The following is a 20571-nucleotide window of genomic DNA, read 5'->3' as shown; positions in this document are numbered from 1 at the left end:
GTTTATTGGATCTGCCTCCTGCCTGGTCCCACCCTCTGCCACTCTTCCCCGAATCCCGTTGGCTCTCAGGATCGAATCGAATTACAGATGCCTGCGAGACGCACTTGCGTCTCCCGCCCCTTTGACTCCCGTTTGAGTCTCCCATTGGCTCATCTCTAGGGATGAACGAGTAAACTACATTTCCCGGCGTGCCCCGCGGTGACTCCCTCCTTCCGGCCGGCGTGTCTCTCAGTGGGAGTAGCGGGTGAGCGGCCAGCAACATGGCGCCTCCGGCTCCTTGCTCAGCCTCTGGAGGCTCCGGGGAGGTGGACGAGCTGTTCGACGTGAAGAATGCCTTCTACATTGGCAGCTACCAGCAGTGCATCAACGAGGCGCAGCGGGTGAAGGTGCGGCGGCTGCGGGGCTGGGGGACCTTGGGGGCGGAGGCGGAAGACGCTTCCTGGTGGCTGCGGGTCGCGCTCTGGTTTTAAAAACCCTCCCTCTTCACCTCGCGCCGTTTCATCCCCGCGACCCCACCACGCCGCCACATCTCTTCAGAGCGCGGTGAAGAATTATCCTTGTCCTATGACCAAACTCAAAGCAGTAACACTTTAACGATACTTCTCACTCTGAGCGCTCTCTCAGACTGAGCCTTGGGAGGCATTTGAGTAAGAGAGGGGTTCATACCGCTATAGTAATAATAACAATGGTAATGATACTACGCTACAGTAGTAATCATAAAGACAGCAACAACAATGATAGTTTCCATCTGTTGAGCACCCACACTGTGCCGCCATGTCCTCAATACCCATGAAGTAGGGACTGTTGTTTATCCTCATTTTACAGGTGAGAAAAGGGAGGCTCAAGAGAGAAATGGCTTCTCGCTCGTTACCCTGCCCCGCTAACCAGGTTATTTCTCCCCAGACTTGCGCATTCATTCATTCACCCATTCCTCATTGAGCATCTGTATGGGCCAGGCAGGATATTAGTGCTGGGCTCAAAGCAGTGACAAAATAGACAAAGCTCCCAGCTCTCTTGGAAGGCTCAGCTCCCAAGGGAGACAGACAGCAAACAAGTAAATAAACAAGATGTCAGGAGGTGGTGCGACGGAGAGTGGTGGGAGTGAGCCTGGCTGTTTGAGGGCCTTCAAGGCAGGGCCCGGGCAACCAGGCGGTGAGTGGGTGACAGGAGAGGGAGCAGCAGGGCCCACGAGCAGCACCATTTGGGGAGGCACATGGATGGTACTGTCACTTTGAGAGTGAGCCATTGGAGAATTTTGAAGAGCAGTGAACATTGACAGGGTCTTTGCCTGCCCTCATGGTGTAGTGTCCTGAAGAGAGTAAACAAGTAACGAAGCGAGAGAATACATAGTTTTCAGTTTGAGTTCTCTAGGGGAGAGGGGAGATAAAACAGTGCTGATCAGAAATGGGGGTGGGGGCTGCTTCACATGGGAGTGGTCAGATCAGGGCTCTCTGACTGCCATTTTAACCTGTGACCAAACCTTGAGAAGGCTCTAACCCCATAAGTTGCTGCAAAGGTGCTGAGGCAACAGTGAACTCCATGTAGTCAAGGCATATGAGGGTGGTGTGGCAGGAGTGAGGTGAGCACAGTGGAGGAGATGAAGAAGGAGGTGGGCAGAGTGAGGGGCAGGGCCTGAAGGGCCACAGCAGGGGTTTGGATTTTATTCCGAAGGTGTGGGAGGCCATCGTGGGAGGCCATCGGAGCGCCACACAAGGGAGTTGCAGACATCTTCCCAGCGGCAGCCAGAGGGTCGGGAGGAATTTGGATTCTGAAGTAGAGAAGGCTTGCTTTCCCTTCTGGCCTTTGGCAGTGAACCCCATGTCCCTGAGTGTCATCTGCATAATGGGGGGTAAAACCTCAAACAGACTTCAGTAAGAGATTAGGAATCGTTGAAATAACATTTGCATGACTGTATTAGTGTTCCATTGCCACTGTGACAAATTACCAAACGACAGCTTAAGTCAGGCAGCACACGTTTATTATCTCGCAGCTTCTGTAAGTCAGAAGTCCAACACCGCTCTCACCAGGCTAAAATCAAGGTGTTGGCCCAGCTGTGTCCTTTTTTGGAGGTTCTGGGGAAGAAGCACCTTCCTAACTTGTTCAAGTTGCTACCTCTTGGCCAGGGACCACCCTTAGCTCCTGGAGGCTTCTGGATGCTTCTCTCCAGTCCTCAACCCCGCATATCACCCTTCCATCTCAGAACCAGCCACAGGGTTCTCACTTGGAGTCTCTCGAATTTCCCCTTCTTCATTTCTTTTGTCTAAAAGTCCTCTGCTTTTAAGGGTTTCCGTGATTAGACTGGATCCTCCCAGATAACCCAGCATAGTGTCTCCATTTTTAGGGTCCATAATCTTAATCACACCTGTGAAGTCCCTTTCGTGATGTAACGTAAGCTGTTCACAGGCCCCAGGGACTGGTATGGACATCTCTGGGGGACCTTGTCCGTTTGGCGCCATGGTTGTTACATGCCTCCTTGCTGGGGTAGTGTAGACCATGAGAAGATTGAGACAGACCTGGGCTCAGATTCTGTCTCTTCTGTGTTCTCTCTGCAGCCAGGGCTGAGTCACTGCACCTCTCTGAGCCTCACTTTCCCCTCCTGTCAAATGGGAACGATGACATTCATCTCAGTAGGGTCCCTGTGAGGTTCAGCGTTATACTCATGATCCGCCGTCTGTCTTCTGTTGTGTGTCTGTTCTGCTTACATTACAGCAATGTGTTCTTTCCGTCTTATTGTGTCATAATATGCAAACTTTACCTCGCTGCTGAAGGAATCAGCGTGACCTGCTGTATGTAGAGAGTGATGGAAAACAAAGGAAACCAGATCAGCACTCTTATTTATTTATTTACTTATTTATTGGCTGTGTTGGGTCTTCGTTGCGGTGCGCAGGCTTCTCATCGCGGTGGCTTCTCTTGTTGCAGAGCACGGGCTCTAGGCGCGCAGGCTTCAGTAGTTGTGGCTCGCGGACTTAGTTGCTCTGCGGCATGTGGGATCTTCCCGGACCAGGGAGTGAACCCCATGTCCCCTGCGTTGGCAGGCGGATTTTTAATCCCCAGGGAAGTCCCAACAGTTTTTTTTTTTTTTTTTTTTTTAATTTATCTTTGGCTGCGTTGGGTCTTCATTGCTGCACACAGGCTTTCTCTAGTTGCGGTGAGCGGGGGCTACTCTTCGTTGTGGTGCGTGGGCTTCTCATTGTGGTGGCTTCTCTTGTTGAGGAGCACGGGCTCTAAGTGCATGGGCTTCAGTAGTTGTGGCATGCGGGCTCTAGAGTGCAGGCTCAGTAGTTGTGGCTCACGGGCTCTAGAGTGCAGGCTCAGTAGTTGTGGCGCACGGGCTTAGTTGCTCCACAGCACGTGGGATCTTCCCGGACCAGGGCTCGAACCCATGTCCCCTGCATTGGCAGGCAGGTTCTTGACCACTGCGCCACCAGGGAAGCCCTCAGCAGTCACTCTTGCTGGAGGCACACTGCGGCCAAACCTCTGAGCTGGGGGAGCTACACCCTCTTTAGCAACGTGGTAAAGATGCACCGGCACCAAACCAAGAGATTCTACCTGGCGCATCCAGAAGAGTGGGAGTCCTGTCCCTGCTGAGCCATTTGATGTGATTTAATTCTGGTCCACAGGCCACCTAAACCTTCTTAGGCAGCCTGTACTGGGTTGAATGGTGTCCCTGAGAAGATATGTTCACCCGGGACCTGTGAATGTGACTTATTTGGAAAAGAGTCTTTGCAGCTGTAATTCAGTGAAGGATCTCTAGACAAGATCAGCTGGGATAGACCCTAAATCCAATGACTGGTGTCCTTCTAAGAGAGAGGCTTGAGGCAGACAAAAAAGATGGAGGCAGAGGTGGGGGTGAGGCAGCCACAAGCCAGGGACTACCTGGAGCCACCAGAAGCCGGATGAGGCAAAGAAGGATCCTCCCAGAGAGCCTATGGAAGGCGCACAGCTCTGCCTGATCTCGGACTTCTGGCCTCCAGAACCATGAGAGAATAAGTTTCTGTTTCTTTAAGCACCCCCCCCCCAGCCCAGCTGGTGGTTAGTTATAGCAGCCCCAGCAACCTCAGGCACCACCAGAGGTGGCGCCAGGTAGAACACCTGGTGTGTCTCAGTGCTGGCACCATGATGATGTTTGTTTCCCTACCTGTCAGACATTTCGCAAGCGCCCACAAGATGGCAGGCACTGCACAGGTGTTAGGGATGAAGCAACTAAGAAAGCCTCCAGGAGCTGACCGTCGAGTGTGGTCAGGGGACACTGATGGCCAGTAAGGGGAGGGAACGTGATCCCCCTTGCCAAACCCCATCACCGACCTACCTTTACAGTACCCCTTGCTCTCAGGTCTGGCTGCACCTCTGAGCTGTTTGAAGGCAGTTTGAGGCCACCTCGGGGTTGGACGTCGTTGGTGGGCATAAGCCTCCTGGCTTTTCTGGTTTCTGAGCTCCCAGGTGATTCTGATGAGCTGTCAGGACTGGGGACCAGACCACTCACCTGGTGGCATGCATCACAGTCCCTGGTGTTCCCTGGTCTGTACATCTGTCCTTGTTCTTACACCTCCCAGAAGCTCTTCTCTCTTTGGCTGATTGAGAGGGTCCTGAGCGTCTGTGTGTGGGGTCTCGGTGACCCCCCTTGGCAGTCCTGCAGGGTCAGTGGTGGTGCCTGTTTTACAGAGGGGGCAGCTGAGGCTCAGAGTTGCCTCTGGGACCCTGGTCCCCCACAAGGCATCCCACTGTGTCCCTGCTTCAAAGATAGCAACAGCCAACATTTGTCTCTTTTTTTACTGAGGGTGGTATGGGGACCCCAGGTGGGTTGTCCTCACCAGTGACCACCTCTGAGGGTCATTTCAGAGTCACTCATATAGAGGACACCGTGTTCCAAATCATGGCCGGATCCCCAGCCTGGCCACCAAGGCCAGAACAAGCTGCTGGGACCCCCAGGCAAAGTTGGCCTAAGTCTGGCTGGGGCCAGGAGCCAGGCTTCTTGTTCGCAGTCTCCCTTGGCCTGGGAGGAGGACACATTCAGCGCCCTCGCCCCCTCAGGCTGGGAAGAAGGCCTGGGGACTAGGAGTCTGGTTCTCAGCCTCGGGGGAGAGCAGTCCTGGCGTGCTCCCACCGGCGGGGCTCCAGAACATTTGTCCCTGTGCTCTGGCAGCTGGACAGGCTGTTCATTCTCTCTGTGCTTTTCCTCAGGCCCTGTGGTTTAGAGGTTGTTGGAGTAGTGACTCCAAGGTGGCCGGGCCCCCTTCCCCCATGTCACTTTCCTCTCCCAGCCCCCAGGTGGCCTGTCCCAGCACCCGCGTGCCCTCTGGGCTGAGTTGCTCTGTGCCACCCCAGGTGCCACAGGGCCCACAGGAAGTCAGCCAGCACCCTGGGGCGTGGTCCAAAGCTGCTCTTCCCAGGAAGGGTCCCTCGCTTGCCCGTAGCCTCGTGGGGGCCTCCCTCGCAGTCCCACAGTGAACCCTGTAGGAGGTCACCTTACACCTGCTTCTGGGTTCTGTGTGGTGGCTGGGCTGAGGGAGTGTGGCCCGTGGGCCTCGTCCCCGAGTATAGGGCAGTCCCCAAGGTCTCACCCAGCCTGGCTAGACCCAGACATCGCTATGCTGGGGCAGCCAAGCTGAGCTCTCCCAGAAAGGTCCTCCGAGTGAGGCAGACCTTCATCTCTCCTGTTTGTCACGTTTAAAGAACGTTTTGAAACAAAAGCAGGACAGGAACAAGAGGCATGGAAGTATTCATTACAGAAAGTAAGTCCCTTTCGCACGTCTCCCGCTGGGTCCTATCCCTTCTCCAGTATCCACCATTCATGTCCGGATAGGAATCCTCCCGGGCCTGTTTGCTCGGCTTGTACAGACTTGGGCATCGGGGTGTTCCCATACCTACCCCCACCCCCACCCCTTGCTGTCCTCGGACCACCCATACTGTTGAGCAGCTTCTGTTTTGATCCACTGCACCCTGGGATCCTTCCTCCTTGACACAAGCAGCCACGTGTCCAGTGGTCAGAAGCGTGGGCTCTGCCCTGGCCCCTGCTGTGTGGCTGGAGCAGTTTCAGCACTTTTGGTGCCCCCATCCCTCACCTGAATGGATGGGGGTGACGGTCGAACCTCCTTTCCCAGGGAGATGTCAGGGTGGCACAGAATGAGGTGCCCGGCACACCGCGTGCCCTCAGTGGAGGCTGCTCTCCTGCTGCCTAAGGTCATAGGCACCTGAGAGCCAGGGCCGGGACTAGGACCCAGACTCCACTGGGAAAGCTGCCCACTTGTGGGCTCAGAGGGCCTGTTGGGCACGTAGCCCCCAAGAGTTCTGACCTGCTTTTCCACAGCCGTCAAGCCTGGAGAGAGATGTGGAAAGGGATGTCTTCCTGTACAGAGCGTACCTGGCACAGGTGAGTGTGGGCCCTTGACCATGACTGCCAACACCCTGGGGAAGGAGAGTAAGGAACAGAGTGTCGGCAGGGGCAGGGACCACGAGCAGCTGGTGTGGCCACCACAAGAAGGTGGCAGTGTCCCTGAGGCCCTGGAGCACCAGGCCAGAGGGCCAATGTTGGGATTTCTTGCTTTTCTTTTTATACTTAATCGATAGATTTCACTTGTTCAGTACAGTTCTGGGTTTACAGAATAACTGAGCAGATGGCAAAGAGAATTCCAAATGCCCCCCCCCCACAGGCATTTTCTCTTATTAACATTTCGGGTTGGCAGGGTGCTTTTGTTACAATCAATGCAGTGATATTGATACTGTTATTAGCCAAAGCCTACAGTTTAGACACTAGATTTTTTTCTTTCTTTTATTTGGGGTATAATTGATTTATAATGTTGTGTTAGTTTCAGGTGTACAGCAAAGTGAATATGTTATACAAATACATATATCCACTTTTTTTTTTTGGATTCTTTTCCCATATAGGCCATTACAGAGTACTGAGTAGAGTTCCCTGTGTTGTACAGTGGGTCCTTATTAGTTATCTGTTTTGTATACAGTAGCATGTATGTGTCAATCCCAATCTTCCAGTTTATCCCTCCCCCCAGACCCCTTACCCCACCCTAGTAACCATAAGTTTATTTTCTACCTCTGTAATTCTACTTCAGTTTTGTAGGTAAGTTCATTTGTAGTCTTTTTTTAGATTCCACATATAAGCGATATCTTATGATATTTTTCTTTTTCTGACTTACTTCACTCAGTCTGAGAATCTCTAGGTCCATTCACGTTGCTGCAAATGACGTTATTTTGTTCTTTTTTATGGCTGAGTAATATTCTATTGTATATATGTACCACGTCTTCTTTATCCATTCCTTTGTTGATGGACATTTAGGTCGCTTCCACAGACACTAGGGTTTTTAAAAAGCAGCATTACCCTGATAATGCAGTAAGACTGCATTCTTCTGTTCTAAAAACAATCTGGACTCTGCAGACAGGATTGAATTGTGCCCCGCCCTGTTCCCACCCCAGACCCACCAGCCTCCCGCCAACCTCGTCCCACAGCCACAGCCATAGACTGTTCTGTTGTGGGTACATGGCTCCACAGATGCCCCCACCTCACATCAGGCCTCGGGTGGCTTCCCAGGTCTGTTTGCATCTTTCCCTCTATGGAGCGTTCTGGAGCCTGATGGAACTTCCACCTTGTGGACCAAGCCCCCCTCACCACCCTCCCCCCACCAACCTCCAGGGTGAAGCTGGGGCCCAGACAGTGTGTGTGGTCCCCAGCAGAGTAGGGTGCCCCGGTGCGCCCCAGAATCTCCTTGGATGTGTTCATATATTCGTGTGTGTATATATATCTTTAAAAGATGAATACGTGTCGGTGGCAACGAAAATACTGAAACTACCTAGAAAGAAAGATACTGAAAAATGGGTCCCTGATTCCAGTTCCCCTCCCTGCAATGACCTCCCTGCTGGGTGTCTGTCGGTGGGGTGCATGTTCTGCTCGATAGAAGCCAGTGCCCAGACCCCCTGCCCCTGGTGACACCACTGCACCTCACCACCCCCGGAGCTGGCGGGGCCCTCACCCCGTCACTTCACCACCAGGGGCTGAACAGTGAGCTGCCAGGGTCTCCAGCTAGAGCAGTGGGCAGCGTGGCACGACAGCTAACAAGTGATGCTGTGCTGGCTTCCACAGCGCACTCCAGCGGGGATGGCACCCATGGGCTGAGGGGGTCTCTGGGAGTGGTGGGCACCGGCCCCTGGTATTGGGGCTCCACCAGGGCAGTGCTAGAGCCAAGAAGCCCTTGTATGTTCCTGGGGTCTGAGAACATATAAACCCCACGGGGAGTTCAGGCGGAGCTGACAGCCTGCTTGTCTTGCCCACAGAGGAAGTACGGCGTGGTCCTGGATGAGATCAAGCCCTCCTCAGCCCCAGAGCTCCAGGCCGTGCGCATGTTTGCTGAGTACCTGGCTAGCGACAGCCGGCGGTGAGGTTGGGTGGGGGGCAGGCCTGGGGCACGGTGGATAGGTTGGGTGGGCAGAGGATGTCTAGTTGGCATCCCTCCTCTGCCCTCTCACCTCTCTGAGCTTCAGTTTCCCTCACTTGCTCAGTGGGAGGCTGTGATGGACCCTGCTTCAAAGGGGGCGGGGGGCTGGGGATCAGAGATGAGGACTTGTGTACAGATACCTAGGGACTGTGAGGGCCTCATTCTTGCCAGGAGGACCTCCCCTGGTACATAAGGGTGGGGACCCTGCAGCCAGTCTTCCAGCCATTGCTGCTCACCCACTGTGCAGGGGAGGGAATGGCAGCCACACCACGCATCGTTCATCTCTGCCCAGATGGAGGGTGGGAGGGGACAGCAAGTCTTCACCCTGAGCTGAGTGTGTCCACCTGTGCCACAGACCAGCAGTCATCAAACTCCCTCAGGCGATGGCCAGGAGAGGTGGGGTGGTCCGGGCTATGGGGACCTGGAAGTGCTGAGCATCCCAGGACCAGGCCCGCCTGTTACCTGCTGCTCCGTTGGGGTCTGAGACAGCTCACAGTCCAGCCCTGCTGGCCTCAGGTGGTTCCTGCACAGGCAGGTGCGTGGGCTGTTCCTTGCTGGCTGGGATGCTCGCCCAGGTGCACGTGAACTCAGCCTCTGCAGGTGGGGGCCGTGTGGCCCTGCCTCACCTGTGCGTGGAGCACCAGCCTGACGCAGCAGGCCCCATGGCCCCTCTGCACCTCGGTTTCCCCCGCCCCTCGGAATGGGCTGGTCGTGAGGCCCCCTGGGATTTCGGAGGTAAAACACTCCCCAGAGGGCGGCTGGGATGGAAGGCTGGGGCAGCACAGCCCACGACAGGGAGCCACTCTCTTCTGTGAGCCGATTCCCGCCTACCTGTCCCAGCCCCAGGGCCCTTCCACCACCCAGGCCGCCCCTCACAGCACTGTGACGCCTCACAGAGGGGCCCTCCCCGCGATCTCTGCCCTGTGGAACTTAATAGACCAGGATGTGGTCATGACCTTGTTGACAGTACGCTTTCCTCGGAGGCTGCTGCAGCCATCTGTGAGTCCCAAGTGTGGGTACGACTGTCTGCTGTGACCCCCACCTCTGCTCCTTCCTCGTGGAGGGCAGCGCCCTGTGCTCCACCTTCTGTGATCAGGCTCCTTCGTCCACAGACACTTGATGGATTTACTCAGAGAGGCTTAAGCAGTGGCAGCTGAATGGGGACTCCCAAAAGACATGTCCATGTCCTGACCCCCAGAACCTGTGAACCTGACCTCATTGGAAATGGGGGTCTTTGCAGATGTAAGTGGTTAAGGATCTTGAGATCATCTTGGATATAAGGTGGGCCCTAAATCCGGTGACTGGTATCTTCATAAGAGATGGAAGAGCAGACACAGATGCGGAGGCCGCATGAAGATGGAGGCAGAGATTGGGGTGAAAGAGACACAAGCCAAGGACTGCCGCAGCTCCAGGAGAAAGGACCAGGACAGATCTTCCCTTGGAGGAAGGAACCAATCCCGCTAGCACTTTGATTTTAGACTGCTGGCCTCCAGAACTGGGAGAGAATAAACCCCTGTTGTTTTGATCCCCTCCCTGGTTCGTGGGCTCTGTGACAGCAACTCCAGGACACTAAGACAGGCAGCCTCCTGAGGCCATCCCTTCACCCTCTCTGTGCACGTCTCTAGCTAGGGTGACAAACCCCATTCTCCTTTCGGAAGGGGAAGGAGCCCCAGGGCTGCTGTGAGCACTACAGAAAAGAACCTGCAGGATGCCCACGGCGTGGAGCAGGTGCTTGGGAAAGCAGAGCGGCTCTTGGTGCATCCATCCTGGCAGTACAAACCACCACCCCATACAAACTGCCCAGCGAGCAGGTGGTGGAGAAAGTGCTGGAGCCCGTAAGGGTAACCACAACGTGTTCCAGTAACAACGTACAGCACTGACATTACAAGGACAAGAGCAGGCACCGTGTTCACAGCCTGTGTGCCAGGAACCAGGCAGGAAGCTTTGGGACGTGGCCTTGGGGCTCCTCACGCCAACCCTGTGTGATCCCTGTGCACAGCCAGTCCTTCTGTGCAGAGCGGGGAAGAGACTCAGATTTGAAGTCATTTGTCCGTCAGGCACTCTCTGGTGGGCGCAGAGGGAGTAATAGGCACATCCCTGCCCTCCAGGGGCTCTCAGGTACACAGGCACTTGGCCACCAGCCCCCAGCAACCCGCATGAAACGTATGCACTTGTTGAGACTGTGTGTCCCAAGCCACAGCATTTGTCCAGCAGTGACACAGGGCCGGGCCCTTGCCTCCCTTCTCTCATTAACCGCTCAGCAGCCCTTTGAAACAAGGAGTTGCAGCTCCTCGTTTCAGTTAAGCAGACCGAGGCTCTGGTGTCCTGTGGCGGGTGAGGGCTTCCGGCTGGTCCTCGGGCAAGCCTGAACTCCAGCCTGCTGCCGGCTCCCAGCCCGCAGTCGCGCACGACGTCCACTTGCCGGGAGCAGCCTGCACACCAAGCTCGGGAACCGGGGGCAGCCACCCTGCCAGTGGGGTGTCGTCCTGCACAGCCGCCCTCAGGACCCAGGCCCGGCGCTGACCGAGGCAGATCAGGACCCTCTGCTGAGACCACCGGCCTCCTCGGGAAGCTGGTGACGTCGCCAGTGTGAGGTTCGCTTGTGTGGCCTCGTGTCCCTGTGGAGGTGTCCCCATTGAGCTAGCCTGTCCCTGTGCATGTGGGGCAGCGTGGACACCTCAGCCTCCGAGCACTGAGGGCCAGTGGAGCTCGAGACCTGGATGGTCATTTATGCTGCTTCGTGGGCAGAGCCAGGCATGGCCCTTCCTGCCCCACGCTCCCCATAGGGCCTGGATCACCCAACCCCACTTCTCCTGGCCTTGGTTTCCGTGTTTATGTGAGGGGTGAGGAGTGCCTGGTGGGGAGGTGGCGAGACTGGCACCTAGTGGGGCTTGGCAGAGACAGCTGGGCCTATCCTGCTCTCCGCTGCTTTGTGCCCCGGGGGGCCTGACTCGCCCTCTCAGGGCCTGTCGGTTCCCACGGGGGAGAGGCCGCCTCCTGCCCCTGCCTCGGGCTCTGAGCAGCTGCATCTCGCAGGGATGGGATCGTGGCCGAGCTGGACCGGGAGATGAGCCGGACCGTGGACGTGACCAACACCACCTTCCTGCTCATGGCTGCCTCCATCTACTTCCACAACCAGGACCCGGATGCAGCCCTGCGCACCCTGCATCAAGGGGATAGCCTGGAGTGGTGAGTGGCTGTCCTGCACTGGGGGAACGGCCAGCGTGAGTGGCTCCTCTGGTGTCCAGGCAGCTCAGGGCCTCATCAGCCATCGTCATAGGAACGGCAAGGGGGGCTGCTCTGAAAGAGAGGGGCTGGGATGGGGCATGGGCCTCCCATTTAGGCTGCAGCTCTTGTTCTCCGTCCAGGAGACACACTTTTCCGCATGGCTGGGCCATTGCTCTGAGGACACATCACCCGGGGCTGAAAACCCTCTGTTCCCAGGAGCAGAGCAGAAAGCACCTTTGTCTCTGCCTGAGATTTCTGCACCCTCCCTTCTCCCATGAAGCCTTGTGTTTCTCTGCCCTGGGCCCTGGATTTCCATGTCCTCCCTGGGCCCCACGGACCGTCCTCTGAGACCGGCCCTCAGGGCACTCCGGGCCTGGGCACTGGAGCGCCCTGCAGCCTGCTGTCGGCTCCACCCCCACCCCAGGAGGTGGCTCTGGGCTGTGCTGTGTCCGGCTCCCTGCAGCCAGGGCTCCAGCCCTGCAGGGTGCAGCCATTCTCCCCCATGAGCGCTCTGGTTTCTGCCTTCCCTTGGTTAGTTGGTCACCACGTGTTCCTTCATATCCGTTTATGTCCCACCTGATCCAGAGAAGGGTTTGCAATAAGCATGTTACACGGCTGGTGAGGCAGTGCACCCCACGAATGTTTCTCATGCTTCTCCTCGGGCTGGTCTGGGTGCTGGGTCACGTTCTGGCGGGAAAACTCGGGAACAAGTGGCCACATCAGTGATCGGTGGTCACAGCTGTCTGGGCTCGAGGCGAGGGGCTGTGGGTGTGGGCGCTGAAAGCACGGAGCAGGTGTTCCCCTGCAGCACTTCATCTGGGACTCTGGAAAGGAGAGGGGGGTACAGATGGGATGGCCAGCCACGGGGCAGGCAGGGAGTGGGCCACAGGCCTGGGGACCCCATGGGAGCTCCCGGCCCGAGCACACTCAGCAGAGACAGGTGGGAGTGCAGGGCCTGGGAAGTGATGGGGTGCTGAGCCCAGCGAGCAGCGCCCAGGTCTGAGTTTGGCCCAGCTGGGCTGACAGTCAGCCTCAGTGTTCCCCTCTGTAAGGCGGGGCTGGTGGCCTGAGCACTCAAGGGGAGGTTTCTGGAAGGTGGTGCTTACACAGAGTGAGCTCCTGGTGGAGGATAAAGTGGGGTGGGAGTTCACTGACTGCCCGCCCTTCCCACAGCATGGCCATGATGGTGCAGATCCTGCTGAAGCTAGACCGCCTGGACCTCGCCCGGTAAGCCCCTCCCCACTGGGGCTGCTGGGCTGTGGCCTGTGCATCGGGGGGTGGGTGGGGTATCTTAGCAACGGCCAGGCCATGTTGGGACCCTGTGTTCTCCAGCAGCCAGGCCGCTGTCTTCAAGGGTGCATGCGGCATGGGGACCACCCAGAGCCCTCCTCCTGGCTCTGATTATCAGTGACACGAGTGTTTCTCCATTTATTTCATTCTAGTCCATTGGGGTGACTGCACTATTGTTTACCTGCTCGTCTCTGCAGGGTGTTGCCTGGGACAAGGGGCGTCACTGTCTGTGCCTCAGTTTCCTTCTGTGAGGCAGGCAGTGGGGCCCATCTTGCAGGGTTGGGGTGGGCTTTGCAAGCACGCAGAGGCGTGTGCAGCCGTGGATGGGGGGTGGCCAGGCCGGGGCCTGAGGTCCTGGGGCCTCGTGAGCAAGGAACTCGGGCTGGGGTGGGGCACAGTGACTGGCCACTCAGCTACCGGGCACCTCCCGCCTCTCTCCTCTGCCCCCAGGAAGGAGCTGAAGAAAATGCAGGACCAGGACGAGGACGCCACCCTCACCCAGCTGGCCACCGCCTGGGTCAGCCTGGCTGTGGTGAGTACCCGGCTTGTGTGCGGGCATGAGAGACAGGAGTAACCGGGAGCCAGGAGGTGGCGGCGACCCCCTGTGCGCAGCGCTGGCTGCTCCTGTGGGGAGGGTGCAGGTGGGGTTCCACAGACGCACTGGACCTCCTGCTTTCTTGGGGGCTAGTCCCCTGGAGGAACCCCAGCACGTTTTCCCCTTCTCTCGGGCTTGACCCCTTCTGGCTCCTTGCAGCCGAGAGGCTTGGCCAGAGCCAGAGTGAACAAACTGGGGGTTTATGGAACTGGACTTGGCGTACCTCTGCCTGCACGTACCCCCTCCCGCCCCCCAGCCCGGGTGCACGGAGCCAGCCAGCTGGCAGCGCACCCTCCTCTGGGGTCTGGCCCTGCTCTTGGCTGCTACTCAGCTTGCTCTCTGGGCTCCCAGCACAGGGTTGGTGCCCGTATCCCCCTCACACTTTCCCCCCTGGAGCCCAGCCCCCCACCCCCACGTGCCTAGGCACCCCTCTCCTGGCAGCAGCCCCATTTCTGGATTTGGACATTTGGCTTCCTTTCTCTGAGTCACTCCTTTGTACAGGTCTTTTAAATTGTGCTCATCGTCTGTGTGCATCTGCACATCCTTTTGCAGGGCTGAGGCCTCACCCCACAGTATCCATTCAGTTTATTGCGACAAACCCGAACAGCTCTCTCCCATAGCCTAGCAGTCTTTCACAAGCACATCTTGGTCTCAGGTTCCCTTGCAGGTGTGGCGCTGTGTCTTTACCAGGCGGACAGAACCTTCTTATTCAGAATTCGGGCGGTCAGGGTCACGGCTGCTGGAGCAGAGGCCACCCCGATTGGCCATGTGTCCCAGTGGTCCCAGCTCAGACCTTGACCGAGCTGCCCATGCACTGATTCTCCCTCTTGAAGCCGAGGCTTTCGAGTCTATAAACGTAGGGCTTGGGGAGCCGGGTTTGAGGGGGTCTGCGTACCGCTTCGGCCCCTTCACAGCACTAGCTGCACAAGGGTCTCTTCGGGGAAGGGGGTGGTGTCCAAGACTGCCCGCCGTGGGCCGGCTGCACTGGGATTGTCTCCACAAAGTGCTGGGATCCCTCCGGGAGGGAGCAGGCAGGGTAGGGCCGGGCAGCAGGGTGACAAAGCGGTGATGTCAACTGTCCCCGCAGGGTGGTGAGAAGCTGCAGGATGCCTACTACATCTTCCAGGAGATGGCTGACAAGTGCTCGTCCACCCTGCTGCTGCTCAGTGGGCAGGCAGCCTGCCACATGGCCCAGGGCCGGTGGGAGGCCGCGGAGGGCGTGCTGCAGGAGGCGCTGGACAAGGTATGGGCAGGCGCAGCCCCAGCCCAGAAACAGGTGTGCCACAGACCCCATGGCCTGCCTTGTGGCCATGTGGGGATTTTAATGCCATATCAGTTAAAACTCAGGATTGCAAGCGACAATCCTGATTCTAACTTCTCTTGGAAATGCGAGGATCCCGTCAGCCTGGGCCCCCGTCGGCCTGAGCTGAGCAGACCCACGCTCTGTCTCCTCTTCACTGACACCTTGGCTGCCTGGCCAGGGGCCTTTCGCGGTGATCCCTCACCTGGGTCTGTGCTTGGGAGAGACAGCTCCCGTTTGCTGCCGAGGGGAGAGCAGGCTGCCGACAGGATGTGTCATCTCTGCCCATCCTTGTCGAGCAGAGGGCCTGGAGCGCTGCCCTCAGGGCTGCCTCAGTTGTCTTCTCACGGCTGCCATCCGAAACGTTGTTTGATATAATGAGACACTGACACCAGTGGGAAGCTTTCTCCATGCTCGTCTCTGCGAGGGGCCGAGCTATCGTCAGGTTGTTGGCCGAGTGGGGCCAGGCTGAGGGGAGTCAGTCGGGTGCTCCTGCTGGCTGGCGTCGTCAGGCTGCCCGTGTGGAGCTGCCTCGCCTACCAGAGCACCCCGTGCTGGTGGGGAGAATGCGGGTCTCTGCAAAGAAGGGCAGCATGGGGTGGAGCCAAATCTGTGCAGGAGGCCTGGGTCCCTGCAGCCCCTCGAACCTGTGGCGCCCTGCATCCTGAGCGGCATGTCCCTGCCTCGCCCCAGCCAGGGGCTCTGGCTGGGGTTCCTGGCCAAGGCAGCGGCCGAGCTGATTCCCAGAGTTCCCTGTGCCTCAGAGCCCAATATGGGCGGGTGGGGTGAGGTCACCCCCTTGGAGTTTCTGGTAATTTCCCGCAGCTTCCTGCCAATGCCCCTGGGGAGCAGGCAGGGCGGGAGGGGTCTGTCCCATGGTCTCAGGCCTCATCATTGCAGCAGGAGGAGCAGCTAGCTGGGCTGTGATAGGTTGAGGCCGCCTTGGTCTGGACTCCATTACTTTGAGATTTGTGATAAAAACGCCCCTCCCAAATTGTGACAAGCAAGGGGGCTCTGTGTCAGACTGGTCTGCACATGAAGCAACATGCTCGCTGGGAAAGCAGCCGGTGTGGGGAGGCAGAAGGGAGGGCCCTGAGGTCACTGTCTTGCGGAGCGGCCAGTGGTGGGGGCGTGCTGGGTCTTGCAATCCCAGCCCTGCTTGAGATGGGGGCCTGGAGGAGCTGACCCTGCCTGTCTGGTGTTCCCTTGTGTTGCCAGGACAGCGGCCACCCTGAGACCCTGATCAACCTCATCGTCCTGTCCCAGCACCTGGGCAAGCCTCCCGAGGTAGGACCCTCCCCACCCTCAGCCAGGTGCAGGAGTGTTTTCCGGCCCTCACGGTGCCAGCCTGGGGTGGGCAGGGGTCTCTGGTGTGGCCCCGGCTCTAGAGGGAGCTTGGGGCCTCAGGGTCTGACCTTCAAGATTGGCCTGGCCTTGGGGCAAAAACCTGTTCCCCACGAGTGGGTGCAGCTGAGATCGGCCCCGGGAAGCTGGCATTGCAAGTACTCTCCCAGGGTCCCCACCCTGGTCGGGGCTGCAGGTCAGCTGCTCTGTGGGCCCTACAGACAAGTGGGCTGAGGCTCAGGGCTCCCAGGCTAGGACTCGGCCTGTGCCACCTCAGGATTGGGGGCGGACACCAGGACAGAGAAACAGGGCTCAGGGGAGCAATCCTGCTGAGCCTACCTTGTCTGAGGGTGGGGAGGAGGATGCTGGGGCACTGCCCCATTTAGGTGCCTTGCCCAGCCGGCCAGGGGCCTGCCTCAGGGCTTCATGATGGTCTGTCACCAGTTTCTCGAAGAAGAGCCCCCCAGACAGCCTCAGGGCTGGGGTGGTGCAGGACAGGTAGGACCGCTCTCCCACTCACCGCAGAGACATCCCCAGACTATCAGTTTTGGAGAAACAGAGCCAGACAGACGCCCCTAGCCCCACATGGTCAGGGTAGGGCAAGGCTGGGAGCGAGGGCCCACCTCTGAGGTGTCTCCATACGACGTGCCCAGAACAAATCCATCTCCTTTCCCAGCCCCGTGCTCCCTGACCTGCCTTCCACTCCTGGCCTCCTGCCTCTCCCAGGGCCTGGGTCCCTGCCCAGCCCACATCCCTGAACCTGGTGCATGCTTCACCCATGTACCAAGTGCAGGCTCTGTGCCAGGTGGTGCTCCCCACCCGCCAGGGTCCTCTCTAATTCAGCATGGTTCCGGGGCGGCAGGTTGTGATGGAGAAAATGTGGGGAAACCAGGGCTCTTGCCTGGGTCTGGCCAGGTGGCCCTTGTTTCACCCCACTCCCTACCCTGCAGGTCAGAGCCACCATGGAGTCCCCATATTTAGCTAACCTTGCCTCCCCCACAGGTGACAAACCGCTACCTGTCCCAGCTGAAGGACGCCCACAGGTCCCACCCCTTCATCAAGGAGTACCAGGCCAAGGTGAGCTTGTGCAGGCGGCCCGTCTCTGAGCCCTAGACCCCCCAGGCTCTGCCAGGCAAAGCGCAGAACTTGGGGCCTGGCTCACAAGTTCTCCCCTTTCTCTGCCCACCCCCATCCCCCTTCCCCGCCCCCTATTCACGTTGAAGGAAAACGACTTTGACCGGTTGGCGCTGCACTACGCCCCCAGCGCCTGAGACCGGCCCCAGACGCGTTTCCGGAGCTGTGGGGATACAAGGCCAGGGCTGTGCTGCCCTCTCCACCGGGCACTTGCCATTTGGCCAGAAGCAGAGGCTGGAAGCCCAGCCCAGCCCCTGCTTTTGTCAATAAATGTCTTCACTCCAGGTATCCCCAACGGATCCATGTTTGCTCTAGCCATTTTGAGGGGAGCATGTGGGAACCAGGGCTCAGATGGGAGGGGCCTGGGCACCATCACCCAGGGCTGTTGCTGGGAGGGGGCCCTGGTGACCAGGGCCTGTGAGCAGCAGCTGTACAGACTCCCCTGCCCTCAAACAGCCACCTCATGTTGCTGAGCTGCAGGCGGCACAGCCATGTCCCCCAAGCCCAGTTGGCATCCAAGGAAACTGCAGCACAGAGAAGTCACAGCCATCACAAGGGGCACCAGGATTTGAACGCAGGACCCCTAGGTGGTCTGCAGGTGGTGAGGGTGCCAGAAGCACTCAGGCTCAGCCAAGTGGGGAGGGTGTGTACCGGGTCCTCACAGGAGTGAACATCAGCCGCCCAGACCCCTGCTCCTTGCTGCCCTGTGGTGAGTCATGAGCCAAGACAGACCCACTGTGGTCGGGGCTGTGGGCGCCGGAGCGCTGCTGTGGCCGAAGCAGCGAGCTCCCTGCCCAGAGAGAGAAATGCATAGTGAGCGCCCCTCGATAAGAAGAAGCTAAGGGCTTCCCTGGTGGTGCAGTGGTTAAGAATCTGCCAATGCAGGGGACACGGGTTCAAGCCCTGGTCTGGGAAGATCCCACACGCCACAGAGAAACTAAGCCTGTGTGCCACGACTGAGCCTGCGCTCTAGAGTCCGCGAGCCACAACTACTGAGCCCATGTGCTGCAACTCCTTGAACCCCGCGTGCCTAGAGCCCGTGCTCCGCAACAACAGAAGCCACCGCAATGAGAAGCCAGTGCACCGCAAAGAGTAGCCCCCGCTCGCCGCAACTAGAGAAAGTCCGCACGCAACAACGAAGGCCCACGCAGCCAATCAATCAGTTTCTTAAAAAAAAAAAAAGCTAAACAACAGAGGGAGGGAGGGGGAATGGCAGGGGCCTCTGGGATGAGGTCACCATTGAGCTGTGTCCACCAAAACAAGAAGAAGGATCTGCCAGGACAGGTTCTGGGGCGACGAGCATCCTGGGCAGTAGGAACAGCCTGTGCAAAGACCCTGAGGCCACACTGGACTCTGAGCTGGACAGGGCTCTGTCTCTGGGCCAGTGTCTGGGTAGGGAAAGAAAGATACTTGGGCTCCGAGAGCCTGGCCTCGGAGGTGGTCTTGGGAAACCCTGTGCTTGATTGCCAAGACAAGACAGAGAGCAAGGGACCTCCAGCATCAGGACCCACCCCCAGCCCCTCCCTGCCTGGTGCGGATGCCCTGGGGCAGGGGCATCAGTCAGGGGCAGTGGTGTGTAGGGGGAGTGAGGGCTGAGATGAGCTCCCTGGGGAAGAGGAGGCCTGCCTTTTCAGGTGGGGCAGGGTATGGGTGCCATCCTTGGGACCTCGGCAGCCCCTCACTGAGCCCCTGGTGCCTGGGAGCTGTTTCTCAGCTGCCAGCACCAGGAGCCACTTTCTGTTTCCGCTCTGTACCCACACATTGGCAGCCTCCTATGTGGGCCCTGCCAAAATGAAACTCGAGGCTGCGCTGGGGCTGGTGGTTGGGGGCACCTCTCCCATTACTGATGGGTGCCATAGTGACCAGATAGTGCCTGGGTGGGAGGGCAGAGGTGGGTGGTTGGGATGGTACAGGGCTGCCCCACAGGCCCGACTGGACCTATGAGGGCATGTCCAGCAGCCCGGGACCCCTTAGCCCCCGTCTGCTTGCCACGCTGGCTGTGGCATTAGTTAACCGGACAGATGAACCCTTGCCCACATGGAGTGCACCTTCAAAAATAATGAGTAAGAGGTACAGCAGGACAGATGGTGATAAGTGCCAAGGAGAAGACTGATGGGGGGATCAGGGAGGTGCAACAAGCAGGTGACATTTGTAGGTAAAGCCTGAAGCTGGTGAAGGAGGAGCCCTGCCAATACCTGGGGGAACAGCATTCTAGGCAGAGGGAACAGCCAGTGAAAGACCCTGAGGCAGGACTGTTTGGGGTGTTGGAGAGCCACCTCCAGCTATGAGGCCACTGTGGCTGGAACGGAAGGAGAAAGATGGAGAGAGAAGGGCGTGAGGATAGGTTGTGGGTCACAGTGAGGAGATGGGCTTTTACTCTGTGTGATGGGAGCTATGGATGGCTGTGAGCAGAGGAGGGACAGGTAGGTTTCCTCTGGCCTCTGAGCGGGGTAAGGAGGAGGCCGAGACACTAGGAAGGAGGCACAAGGGTGGCCGAGGGTCGCATAAGGCTGTACAGGTGCAGAGAAGTGGCTGGATTCTGGGAACATTTGAAGGTGGGGAGAATTGGATTGCTGCAGGACAGAGGGTGAGGGAAAGGAGGAGGGATGAGGGCCCCTTTGACCCCCCCCCCCCCGTTTTCACCTGTGCACCTGAAGGTCAGGTCAAGCTGGTGGCCATATGGGACCCAGCCTGGCTCCTGCAGGGCACACACCGATTCCTCCCACCTCGGAAGGCTGTGGGAGGACTCCTGGATGGGGAGAAGGGAGGGGCACAGGCGTGCGGGAGTCCTGGGGCTGGGATGAGGGCTACCAGTGGCAGGCGAGACGATGTCCCCAAGAGGTGACCGGTGCCTTCGGTGATGGCCATTGGGGGCTTTGGACACAGGGCCTGGTCGGTGTACAGTGGAAGATCATGGGGGTTGGTCCCAATGAAGTGGTGGTCTTGAGCCAGCCTGAGTTCCCCCACATGGGCGCTCACTCCCTTGGCCTCCCTGAAGGCCTGTGTTAATCCGCTTCAGGGAGGCCTGCCAGGTCCTCAGGGTCACAGAGAGCAGCAGGTGGCCCTCAAGCGGGGGTATGGTGAGGCCTGAGTGTGGGACAGGGCAAGAGAAGCATGCTGGAGGGCCTGGGAAAGAGAATCGCTGGTCCTGGGCACGGCTTACTGGTGCTCACCTTGCCCCATGTTGCGGACACAGCCTGGTGGGGTGAAGGAGCCCAGGATGGGCAAGGGCATCC

At 58.3% G+C, this 20571-nt stretch overlaps 1 protein-coding gene across 1 annotated transcript; it reads left to right on the top strand.

Annotated features, from left to right (window-relative positions):
- The first annotated feature begins 209 nt into the window (after positions 1–209).
- On the top strand, positions 210–17623 carry COPE (coat protein complex I subunit epsilon). The gene is made up of 10 exons (XM_022558313.3): positions 210–386; positions 6308–6370; positions 8284–8384; positions 11481–11633; positions 12846–12899; positions 13413–13494; positions 14645–14800; positions 16076–16144; positions 17204–17278; positions 17425–17623. Exons 1-10 carry the CDS (start codon positions 261–263, stop codon positions 17470–17472), a joined length of 927 nt encoding a protein of 308 aa, XP_022414021.1. The 5' UTR covers positions 210–260; the 3' UTR covers positions 17473–17623.
- The last annotated feature ends 2948 nt before the right edge of the window (positions 17624–20571 follow it).

This window comes from Delphinapterus leucas, unplaced genomic scaffold (assembly GCF_059928025.1).
Source record: "Delphinapterus leucas isolate spDelLeu-1000000601 "Yukka" unplaced genomic scaffold, BTC_Dleu_Yukka2 spDelLeu_asBTCV2_sq25, whole genome shotgun sequence".
NCBI classification, from domain to species: domain Eukaryota; kingdom Metazoa; phylum Chordata; class Mammalia; order Artiodactyla; family Monodontidae; genus Delphinapterus; species Delphinapterus leucas.
Note: the sequence above shows the minus strand (reverse complement) of the source record. Positions and strands in the feature narration are given on the sequence as shown.